At 56.1% G+C, this 12,077-nt stretch overlaps 1 protein-coding gene across 1 annotated transcript in view; it reads left to right on the top strand.

The window, feature by feature from the left end:
• LOC135405264 (zinc finger protein 883-like) overlaps window positions 1–12,077 on the top strand; it is a 127,708-nt gene that overhangs the window by 48,504 nt on the left and 67,127 nt on the right. Inside the window, exon 2 of the mRNA XM_064639928.1 lies at window positions 11,415–12,059. Coding sequence (XP_064495998.1) covers window positions 11,415–12,059 — 645 coding nt within the window. The remainder of the gene's footprint in view (window positions 1–11,414; window positions 12,060–12,077) is intronic.

Below are 12,077 nucleotides of genomic sequence, written 5' to 3'. Positions count from 1 at the left end.
CAGGATTTCTCCTGGCCTTCCAGAACTTTTCATTTAGCCAGCTGAGAGTGCCCAGGGCACAGCCAGGTTAGTGTTTAACTCTTCCAACACTGGGCTCATCCCGAGGATATCCTGTCATCCTGAGAAGAAGGAAGGGAGATGCTGTGCCTATTCCCTAGGGCTGGGCAGGAAGCAAAACCTTCAAAGTCGTGGCCCTTCTGAAGGAGTTGATCTTGTGTTATTCCTCAGTAGTCAGCACTGAAAATTCTGTATCTGAGACACTGAATGAAAAGGAGAGTTGCTGAGAGGCTTGTTTGGGAGAGAGTGTTTTTTTGGTTTGTTTTTGTGGGGGTCTTTTAGTGCCAAATGAAGGTTGGATCATGAAAATCAGTCTTGTTAAAGACAAAAACTGTAAAGGCATTTAAATGCTTTCAGATGCTGTAACCATTTTCCTTTCACTTTCTCACCCCTTGCAAATCAGAGACAGTTCCTAGAGGACAGGAGAATAAAATAAACAAAAAAAAGAAATTATTTTTCTACTCTTGAGGCCTGTGTCAGGTCTGTTTTGAATGCATTTGAATCCTGCTGCTTCCATGCTCTTTTTCAAGTAGCACCAGATAAATACCTGTGAACTACTGAGATGAGAGTGATCATTCTTCCTTCACAAAAGGTTTCTCTTTTTTTTTTCCTATCCTGTGTCCCTTTTGTGTTCTGTGCTATGGAGTGACTATATTTTTGTTCTAAGCTAATTCACTGCTGCTGTTTTGGGTACAACTAATGTCAAGCAGCAAACCTGTAACATGCCAGAAACAGGCTACAGTGGGTTGAAGACACAGCTTATGTTGGATTGTGTGTAAATACAGAGAGTTAGTTGGGTTTATCTGATAGCCTGGCAGAAGGAGAGAGGAGCAGGACAAACTGTTTTCAGTAACTGTGCTGTTCAGACACCTGATAAGACTGAGAGTGCTTTGGAACTACTGATATGCTTTGAATAAGAAAAGAATAATCAGGTCCATTGGCACTGGCTTATCAGGAAGGAAGTAAAATGCCAGCACTTTTACATGAGCAAAAGGAAATGTTTTAGACACTTTGGGCCATTTTTCCATTGAAATTAAATAGCAGGGTGCTTTTGAGTGTGCTGTAAGGAGTGGAAGGATTTATTACCTTGACAGAATTACAGGTGAATGTGTTCAGAGAGGAGTCCTCAGCAACTGTAACTGCTCTTTGGATCAGTGGCCACATCTATTCCTGCTTTTGGTAGAGATTCAGGAATTCTCTCCTTTCTTTCTCCCTGAAGTGCAGTGGCTAACTCACAATGTGCAGTTTTTCAGAGTGTCACATCCTTGTGCATTTTTTAATATCCTGGCAGCATGTTTGATATTGGGTGTGTAACAGGCTGTTCATAAAATAATGCTGGATCATTGACTGGTGTGTCCTCTGCCTTCAGTCACTGGGTATTTTCATGTTCCAAAAAGAATATATCTCAGCCTGTGCTGGGAAGGGAAGGTGTGATTCACCATTAACTTACCCCAGCAGGCATGAAACATGCTCAGATGCACTATTATCTTCTCAAAGTTGACTGATTTTTATTTCTGTACCTTTTCAAAATTGATTTCTAGGTTCTTTCACATGCTTACAATTAATTTGGGGATATTCAAATTCAATGAATGATAGTGCACAAACATATTTGATTGATTTTGGATTCTAATTGATTCCTGTCAATGAGATCCCTGTGACACTCTGAAATCAATGATATGTGATTCAGCCAAGGCACCACTGTTCTGTACATTAGGTAGCAGTTGGGAATTCAGGAACTAAATAGTCACAAGCTATAAATGGAGAAAATGTTTAGATTTCAATAGCCCTTTGTTTGGCATTTATTCACCCAAATATGTTTCTTGGGAAAGTTAGTTTTCCAAAGGGCAGGCTTTCAGTAAAAGAAAGGTCATTGATTTAAGGTTTATTAAATTTTAGCTAAAAACAACAGGCTCCATTGGGATGTAAAATAATTTAAGTATTTCCTGCAGGCAACTTTCATGCTTCAGAACTGTTGCTCAAAGGTTTCATTCTTGTATGAAGATGTCAACTGCAAATATAAAAATGCCCCACTGAAAATGTAATGGTTCAAAGATTCTAACTGAAATAAAAATTCCTGCCTGGGGAAAGCACTAAAATCAAAAGAAAGTGCTCTTAACTTTTTTTTCCTGTGGAGGCTGCATTTGAAAAGAGTGCCTCAAGGCAGCAGGGTTGGTAGGGAATGCCAATTTTTATTTATTTATTTATCTACTCTCCCCCACAGATGATGATAGTCCAGCTTTGAAATCAGCAACACACTGCAGCCACTAATACAAGGCAATATGTGAGCTGCTGCTGCTTCCAAAATGCAGTATCCTGGCATTTCAGTCAACTTTATAATCTGGCAAAAAAACACTTGGCAATCTTAAAATCTAGCTTCTGAAGCACTTTTATTTCTGAAAGCTTTTGATGTCTTTTATATCTTTTTAGCATATATTAAATTTCTTAGGAGCAGTGGTCAGGATGTACACTGGATGGATGACTGGGGTGGGGAGTCTCCCCTCACCCCCAGCTTTTTTTTTCCTCCCCTTTAATTTTAAAAAGAGGTGTGATAACTGTGCATTAGGTAAGGCTGGAATATGAATCCTGCAGATGCAGCTGTTTGACAACATTAAGGTGGGGGGTTTGTACCATTTTTAGGTAAGTCAGCAGAGATTTTCCAAGCTGAGAAGGACAGCCTGCTGCCAAGCTCTGGCAACTCTCTTAAGAAATCTTTTGCTTCGGGGATGCCCTGAGGAAAATGATGACTGGATGCTTTTCTGAAGGCACAAAGGGCCTGTTTTCTCTTCCATAGCATTCAGAACAGGACTCCTTGTTCCAGCCTGCCTGCTCAGGGTTTTGTGGTGCTGGGTTAGGGTTTTCATGTGTTTTTTCTCCTGGGATAAAGTTGTGTCCAGTGAATATTGATTATTCATCCCATGTCTAGTTCACTGTCTACATCTTGAATTTGACCCAGAGTCTGTGTAAATGAGGAATGCATTGAAACAAAGTCAGGGATCCTTCAGTGACTTGTTTCTCTGAGTTCAATCTTCTGAGACCTCTGATGAGTCTGGCAGGGCAGTGCCTGTGTGCAGAGGGGCAGGGAAACAGAGTCCCAGCACAGCAGCAGTGCCAGGGAGCAGCAGCATTTGGCCTGTTGAGAGCTGCTCTTTTTCTCCTGCCCCCCTCCCCTTCTGGGCCTCGGCTGAGGCCTCAGTGCTCTGGGCCTTGGTCCCTGGGCTGGGCTGGGTCAGTCCTGTGGCCATGGCACTGCTGGCATGAGCTGGGCTCCACTGCACTCTTTCCACCACACAAGGGGCTCCATTTGCTCCGGGCACAGCCTGAAGCCTCAGCTCTTCTTCTCCAGGGCTCTCAAGAAGAAGGCCAAGGAGCAGACTCTCCAGAGGGTCCTTGCCTTGCTGGTTTCTCCCTGGAGTCCCTGTGCTGCCCTCAGGGTCCCTCTGTGGGGGCTGTGGGGCTGAGGCTGCTCCAGCTGGTGCTGGTGGTGGCCAGTGCCCCTGGAGATGGCAAATGGGGCCTGAGGAGCCCGGGGCCGATTCTCTGCTGCTGTGCTGGGGAGCGGGGCTGGCCCTGGGGCTGCAGGAGCTGCCTGAGCTGATGATGTGCTGAGCATTGCAGACCCAGAGGGCCTGTCCCTGAGCTCCATGGCCTCCATGTCCTGCTGCAGGGCCAGAGCTGAGTGTGCTGCTCTGCTGGGCTGGGGCAGGGGCAGGGAGATGGGGGGACCAGGGAGGGGCTGGACTGGGCAGTGCCAGGGAGGGGAAAACCCCAATGTTGAGCTGAAGGGTGTGAGTGGGCAGGGTGGGGGCTCTGCCCCACCGAGGGCACCTCTGGAGTCAGTGTTTCCTTTGGCAGCACACCTTATCTCAGACGAGATAGTTTTGCAGAGTTGGCTTTTCCCCACATGTTGATCCCTGATTTTATCTGTATACAAAAGGGAGCTGGGGCGGGGGAAACAAAGCGATTTCTCTCTCTATTCTCTCTCTTTTATCCCATTCCCGCCTCCCTCGCCACACCCCGGGCGACTGTTTCACCGCCGCCCCTCCTCGCCCGTCCCGCGGGGCAGCTCTTTTAGCTCCGGGGCGGCGGAGACTCCCCCGGCGCGGCCCTTTGGTTTCCCTTGGTTTATTCTCCGGAGCTGATTCCGTTCCGAGCTCGCCCCCCCTCTCTGGCGACCCCCGCCAGGGCCCGTCCCGGGGCGGCTCCTTCAGTGCCACGGGCGGCGGGGACCCCTCGGGGCGGCTCCCCCAGGGCCCCGCCCGCCGCCGCCGCTCCCCGGGGCCCTCCCCGCTTCCTGCCGGGATCGGACACCGCCGGCGGCCCCGGCCCTGCCGGGCTCCATCAGCCTGAGCAATTGCTGCCAAGGAGGGGCCGGGGGCTTCCTCTTGGCCTTCGTCTCCCTGGCGCTGGGGCTCGGCTTCTACCTGCGCCAGAAGGTGAGGGGGGTCCCAGGGGGTCGTGTGTCCCCCCAGAGCGTCTGTGCCCCCCCGGGGACCCCCCACCCCGGTGTCACCCCCTTTTCTCTCCCCACAGAGCTCCTGAGCCGGCGGCAGCCGCAGCCCCTCCCCGGGGCCTCGGGCCCAGCCTGGACCCCTCCTGTCCCTGTGAGGATTTTGGGGGGGTCGTGTGTCCCCCCCTCCCCTGCTGCCACTCCTGATCCCAGGAAAGCTTCCCAGTTCTCCCCAGTCCCGGTTATTGGGGAGCAGTGGGGAAGGGGCTTGGGGGAATCCCAAGGGGTGTAGCTGAGTTTGGGGGGGGCAGAACAGGCCCCGGGATGGATCGGGAATGGGGACCCCCCTGTGTTCTCCCCTGTCAGCCCGCTCTGGGGGGGCTCTGGGAGGGCACCTGCCCCTCAATAAGGCACCCAGCACACTTTGAAAGGTGCTGGGAACCCCCTAAACCTCCACACAGGCTCTGGAGGACTGCCTAAACATACTCAAAGCCCACCCAGGATCCCACCCAACCCCTTCTCTGGGGGGACTTCTCTGGGCACTGGTGGTGCTGGGAGCCCTCCCGGCTGCGGGCGAGGAGCTCTCGGGTGAGTGGGGGGTGGGAAGGGGGCGGTCAGTGGGAAAAGGGGGGTCAGAGGGGACAGAAGGGGTGGTGGGACCCCAAACTGAGTGGGAGGGGAGTGGGACCCCCCAAAAGTGGAGGGAGGAGGTGCACTGAGGATGCCCTCTGGAGCCCTGTCAGAGCCCTGACACTTCTGGGGTGACTCCGGGAACAGCCTTCACTGGCCCAGGGACATTCATCTCCCCAGCCTCGCACATATCCCCTGCAAATGGCCCTGTCTCCTCCATCACCCTCCTCTGCCTTTCTGGCCTGGCCCTTTCATTCCACACCAGCAAAGCAGCCTGGGCACCATCTCACCTCTGCACTCAGAGGGCTTCTGTGAGCAGGAGGGGCAGATTTCTCTAGAAGGTGCATTTGTCCCCTGTCCCATGGCACAGGGCACAGTTCAGAGGATGAATATACTCCCAGGCACACACATCCTGGAGAGCTTTTTCAAGACAAAAATAGAGAGAGGAAGAAGAAAAGAGGCAAAATTAGAGAGATGAAAGGTGCCCCAAAAATCAGGAGCTTCCTCTGAGCCAGGTTTCCATAACTGACTCACTGATGGGATATTTACTTTGATAAGTAGCTGCACAAAACTATTCATGTCGACAATGAAAGAATCAGCTTAATAGAATATATAGAAGGTGTTGTCAATGAAAACAAGTGGAGAAAAATTGTTGAGATTAAAAAAAAAAAAAATCAAAAGTCTGGCAATGCTGGCCAGGAAGCCTTCTGCAATTACCAAGAATTCTGTTCTCCAGAGGTTTCAAGTGTCTCCTAAATTCCACACTCGTGGCTTCAGGCCATGACTTGCCAGAGCAGTCCCAGAGCTGGCCACTGCCCAGAGATGCCCTGGGGCAGCTCCAGTGCCCAAGTGGGACAAGTGGCCCAGGGTGTGTGGGAGCCCTTTGGAGCAGGAGCTGGTGGGCAGGAAGGGCCCATCTGGGGAGGGTCAGGGAATCCCCCCTGCAGCCCTGCTGCCCAGGCTGAGGAGGGTCCTCTCCAGCCCACAGCCCATCGTGTGCCCTTGGGGGCTGCGCTGCCGGGGCTGTTCCCGGGCACTGACTGGGGAATCTCCCGGGGTGCCCCGCGCGAGGCGGGGGCGGGGCGGAGGGCGGGCAGGGGGCGTGGCCGCGCGCTGATTGGCTGCGGCGGGGGTGTCTCCACCCGCAGCGCGCGAAGGGCGCCATCTTTGGCGTGTGGGGGATTCGGGGGCGGCGGCCCCGGGAAAAGCTGCGCTTGGGTGTGTGAGCTGGGGGGGTCTGCGGGGGGAGCGGGGTCTGGGGATCCCCTCGGGGGCTGCGGGGAGCGCGGCTGGGGGTGGAAAGGCTGGAGGGCTCGGGAGGGCTTAGCAGAGGAGTTCGGGGGTTCCCGAGGAGATTTTGAGGGGTCCCTGAGGGGGTTCGGTGTCCTGAAGGACTCGGGGGGGGAGGTTGAAGGTCGCTGAAGGGGTTTGGGAGTCCCTGAGGTAGTTTTGGTTTCTGAGGAGACTGGGGGGTCACAGGGCTTGGGGGATCTCTGAGGGGGTTTGGGGGTCCTGGATGGGTTTTGCAGGGACGTTTGCAGCAGTTTTTGTGGTCTCTAGATGGTTCCAGACGGCTTTGAGTCTCCCTTAGAGGGACTGCGGGGATCCCTGAATGGGCTTGGGGGGTTCCAGGTGTGTTTTGCGGGTCACTGATAGGGTGTAGGGAGTCCGGGGGGGGGGGGAAGATGAGGTCTCTTAGGGGAGTTGAGTGGTCCTTTAGGAGGTTTTGATGGGTCCTGGCGTGGATTTCTGAGGGGATTTCAGGGGTTTTGAGGGGATTTCGTGGAGTCCCCTAAAGCCCAGCAGTGGGTTTAGGGGGTCCCCCAGGCCCCAGGGGAGGGGTCCTAGGGATGCTCCCCAAAATCAGAGGGGGGAGATATACTACATCGAGGTAAGGGGATCCCAGTGCCCCCAGTATATCCCAATAACCTCCCAGTGACCCTCAGTATGGCCCAGTAACCCTCCAGTGCCCACCCAATGTATCCCAGTGAGCACCCAGTTACCCCCAGTACGGCCCAGTAACCTCCCAGTGTCCCCCCATGTGTCCTGGTATCCCCCAGTAAGTCCCCAGTTCTCTGCCAGTGCCCCCCAGTGTGCCCCAGTTCCCCCCCAGTCCCTCCCACTGCCCTCTGTGTCTCTCAGTAACCCCCCAGTCCTCCCAGTGCTCCCTGGTTCCCCCCAGTGTGTCCCAGTATCCCCCAGTAAACACCCAGTGCCCCCCAAAGCCCCCAGACTGTCCCCAGTGTGTCCCCGGGTTCCCTTGGCCTTTCTGTGAGCAGGGGGGGAGAGGCATTTTTGTGGTCAGAGGGTCCAGGGGGGAATCCTGGGGTGAGATGGAGGGTTGGGGACATCAGGGATGGGGTTTGGGGACAGTGGGATGGGGTAAGAGGACAGTGGAATTAGGGGGAATTATGGCCATGGAGAGGCCCTGGGGACATTGGAGACAACAGGGGGGTCTCAGGGTGTTAAGGGCGGACTTAGGGACACCGAGAAGGTCTTGGGAATACCAGGGGGGTATCAGGAGTCACCTGCTCATGGTGCTGCCCCTCCTCTTTCCCCCTAGACATCATTAACCCCCCCCCAATGTCTCCCAACTCCCATTTTCCTTTTAATCCCCTCCCCCTACAGATTCCTTTGCCTTCCCAAGATGGTTTTTAACTCCCCTAAATGCACCCAAAGCACCCCAAACCCCCCCAAATTCTTATCCAACCTCCCCCCCAAATCTCCCACAGCCCCCCCCTCAAATCCCTTCCAACCTTCCCCCCAAAGAGGGATCACCCGGCACCCTGGGACAGGAACATAGTGGGCTGTACTGGGGGCACTGGGCTGTACTGAGAGGGCACTGGGGGGGCTCAGGTGTCCCAGGACAACGTGGCCCACTCCAGGAGAGATGTGGGGAGCAGTGAGGAGGTACTGGTCTGTCCTGGTCTGTCCTGGTTTGTGCCCCCAATCCCCAAAGCCCCTCCCCAGCTCCCCCAGGACCCTCCTGCACCCCAAAGCCCCCCAGGCCCCTGACTTGGTCCTGCTGCCCCTTGAGCATCTGCAGCTCCTGCAGAACCAGGCATTTCATCAGCAAATGTGCAGGTGACACCAAGCTGGGGGTGTGTTGATGTGCTGGAAGGCAGGAGGGCTCTGGAGCACAGATGGTGTGAGGAGAGGCTGAGGGAGCTGGGGTTGTTGAGGCTGGAGAAGAGGAGGCTCAGGGGAGACCTCCTGACTGTCTGCAAGTCCCTGCCAGGAGGTTGGAGCCAGGTGGGGGTGGGGCTGTTGTGCCAGGAAGCAGCAGTAGGACAAGAGGGCTGGGTCTTGAGCTGTGCCAGGGGAGGTTTAGGTTGGATATTAGAAAGCAAGTTTTTGCCGAGAGAGTAATCAGGCCTTGGAATGGGCCTGATTGGAATGGGGTGGGCAGGGAGGGGGTGGAGTCAGCGTCCCTGGAGGTGTTGAAGGTGAGAGTGGATGTGGCATCAGTGCCATGGTCTGGGAAGCATGGCGGGGTTGGATCCAGGGTTGGACTTGATGATCTCAGAGGTCTTTTCCAACCTGGCTGATTCTGTGATTCTGTGATTGCCATTCCTATGGCAGCACATGCTTGAGGCTCTATCCCCAGGGTGATAGAGATGTCTGTCCATATCTATCTCCAAGGTTAGTCTGTAAATGTGTGGTGTTAGCAAAGCAGGCTGAGTTCTGGGCTGGTTGTAGAAGGAGAAAGAAGCCCCGAGGCCAGTGCAAGCAGGCAGCCCTGAGCTTGCACCTGATGTCCCCTCCCTGCAGGTTCCTGTCCTTGAGCCCAGGCCCTGAGGTGAGGCTGAGAAGTGGCGCGGAGGTGAGGCCAGAGCTGTCCCTGAGGTGAGGCTGAGAATAAGTGCAAGGCAGAGGTGCTGCTGAGGAAGGAGAGCCCTGTGGTGGGAAAGAGAGGCAAAGCTGTCAGTGCCCATCCCTGAGAAGGTGCTGTCTCCATCCCCTGTGTGCCCGGTGAGCTGGGGCTTTGCTGCAGAGCTGCGGGCGCTGATTTGAGCGTCTCCAAGTGCTGAGATGGTGGGCACCCAGGAACACAAACTGTGCCTGGCCACGGAGCCTGCAAGGAGGAGCAGAGACAACCCTGGCAGTGTGGGGGGCCAGGTTGTCCCTGTGCCTTCCCCTGCAGGCCCTGTCTGTCCCTGCTGGGCCCCTGTCCATCCCCATCAGGTCCCTGCCCGTCCCCCCCGGGCTGAGCTCCCCCCAGGAAGTGCCGTGGAGCTGAAGCTGCTGCCATCCCCCCCTGCAGCCGCTGCCCCAGCCAAGGGAGCAGCAAAGGCAGGGCCAGGAGCAGAGGCAGCAGCAGGGGAGCCCTGGGGGGGCCGGGAAGGTCTTGTGTGGGTCAGGAAAGAGGCGCTGGGCACGAGGCCGGGGCTGTGCTGAGCAGGCCCAGCCCTCACATCCCCCCAGCCAACGCCGGCTGCCCGGGGGGCTTGGGAGGGACCCCCAGCCCGTGTGCCCCACACTGAGCTGGCAGAGAGAGAGCCAAGGGACAGGGCCACAGGTGAGGGACAGGCAGGGCCATTGCAGGGCCACGGTGAGGGCACAGCCTGTGGCAGCAGAGCTGCCCAGGGCCGGGGGCAGCCGGGGGTGTTGGTACCAGGCAGTGGTGGGGCTGAGCAGAGCACGAGGCCTCTTGCAGAGCCCTGGAGCAGCCTCCCGCTTGCCAGCCCTGCCCTGGTGGGGTGACATTGTCCCCTCCCTGCAGGACACTCCCTCAGAACTCTTTGGGGGGGCCTTTTGTGTCTATTGCTGGTTGCTGATTCCTGCAGGGGACCTGAGGGCCCCTCTGCAATCCCATCCATGTGGCACAATCTCCTCTCCAGAGTTTGACTCCCTGCAGACTTTGCAGGGAAATCTGTGCTGGCAACTGCATCCTGAGCCCCAGGGCAGTTTGTATGCCTGACTGCTGATCCATCCTGGGGACCCAAGGGATCCTCTGCCACTCCATCCATGCAGCAGGAGTCACCCTCCTGCCCTTGACTCCCTGCAGAGGAACAAGTGCCATCTCTCTGGGAGAAACCAGATGCTGCCCCTGGGCCATCAGAAGTGGTGCTGAAGCCTCTTTCAGCCCAGCCCCCAGGTGCAGTTTTCTCATCCCCTCACCGAGTGCCCGCTCCCCCAGCCGGCACTGACCAACCAGGGTGTTTGGCCCACGTGGTTTGGTGGTTTGGAGAAACAGCCCTGGGCTGGCAGGGGGCCAGAGAACCTCGAGGAACAGCCCTGGCGAGGTGCCTACACTGACAGGGGCCAGGGGATCGCTGCTCCATGGAACCAGCTGGAGCTCTGGGTGAACCTGAGCTGAAGGGCCTGTGACCTGTGGATGAGTCCAGGATGGAGCAGAGACCCCCCTGCAGCCCGGGAGGAACCCATGCCAGAGCAGGGAATGCCCATAGGAGGCCGAGAGCCTGTGGGAAGCCCCTGCAGAGCCGAGGGAGCAAAGCACTGATTGTTCCCCCAATTTGTTTTTGCAAGACTTTTTTTCGTCTAATCTTCATATTTTTGAATATTTTTTAACTGAATCTCAACTTTATGCAGTTTGGAGGGGCAGGGGTCTTCCTGCTATTTCTGAGAGGGTTTTGCCTGAATGTGGGTGATTTTGGTTTTTCTGGGCTGAATCTTGGTGTTTTGGAGGTTTTTATGGTCACAGGATGCCTGGTGAGTTCTAGAGATGGACTTGGCAGGAGGAACCCCCAAGCCAACGCGCTCAGCCCTTGTTTTCCCCCCCATCAGGATTTGTCCTTCCCAAAGCTTGGGCGGATGGAGGAGGAGGCTGCGAGGAAGAGGAAGATGCCTTGGGCCCCCCAGGCAGGTGAGGAGGAAGTCAGTGTCCCTTTGGGCGGGTGTTGTGCTGGCTCTGTCAGCCGAGCATGGCCCCGGCTGCAGGACAACCCCGCTGGCGCCGCCGTCCTGCCGGGGCCGGAGTTGGGGGGATGTCCTTGGCCTTCCCTGTGGGCCGGAGGCAAATCCCCTCCCTGTCCTTCTTGCTTCCTGCCCCAGGCCCCGAGCTGAGGACGGAGAGCCCGGAGGACAAATCCCCCCGTGAGACCCTGGTGGGAGAGGCCGTTTTGAAGGGCTCCCCGGCGCAGGAAGGCAGCGGGGAGGAAAAGGGCCGGAGATCCCCCCGCAGGAGGGGCTCCAAAGCCATCCCAGGGTGCTCTGAGGAGGAAAGAGCCAGCCTGTGCCAGGAAGGCGGCCGGAGCTTGAGGGGGAGCTGTGACCTGGTGGTCCCTGAGCAGCCTCCCAGCAGAGAGAAGCCCTTCAGGTGCTTGGAATGTGGGAAGAGCTTCAGTCAGAGCTCTCACGTGCTCCGACACCAGGACATGCACACTGGGGCACGTCCCTACACGTGTGGAGAATGTGGGAAGAGCTTCAGCCAGAACTACCACCTCCGCACCCATCAGCGCATCCACAGCGGGGAACGACCCTACAAGTGTGAGGAATGTGGGAAGAGCTTCAGCCGGAGGTACCACCTCTGCACCCACCAGCGCATCCACAGTGGGGAACGGCCGTACACATGTGAGGAATGTGGGAAGAGCTTCAACCGGAGCTTTCACCTTCGTTCCCACCAGCACATCCACACTGGAGAATGTCCTTACACGTGTAGGGAATGTGGGAAGAGCTTCAGTCACAGCTCCACCCTCCGCAAACACCTTCGCATCCACACTGGGGAACGGCCCTACAAGTGCTTGGAATGTGGGAAGAGGTTTCCAACCCGGGGGAATCTCTACAGGCATGAGCGGACGCACAGGGATGAGAGGCCCTTCTGCTGCACCGACTGCGGGAAACGGTTCAAGGAGAAATCCCATCTTGTCACCCACCGGCGCATCCACACCGGGGAGAGGCCCTACAAGTGTGGGGAGTGTGGGAAGAGATTCACCCAGATTGGTGTCTTGACCAAACACCAACGGACCCACCGGTAAGAGAA

This window comes from Pseudopipra pipra, chromosome W (genome assembly GCF_036250125.1).
Source record: "Pseudopipra pipra isolate bDixPip1 chromosome W, bDixPip1.hap1, whole genome shotgun sequence".
NCBI classification, from domain to species: Eukaryota; Metazoa; Chordata; class Aves; order Passeriformes; family Pipridae; genus Pseudopipra; species Pseudopipra pipra.
This window is presented reverse-complemented; position numbering and strand designations above follow the sequence as displayed.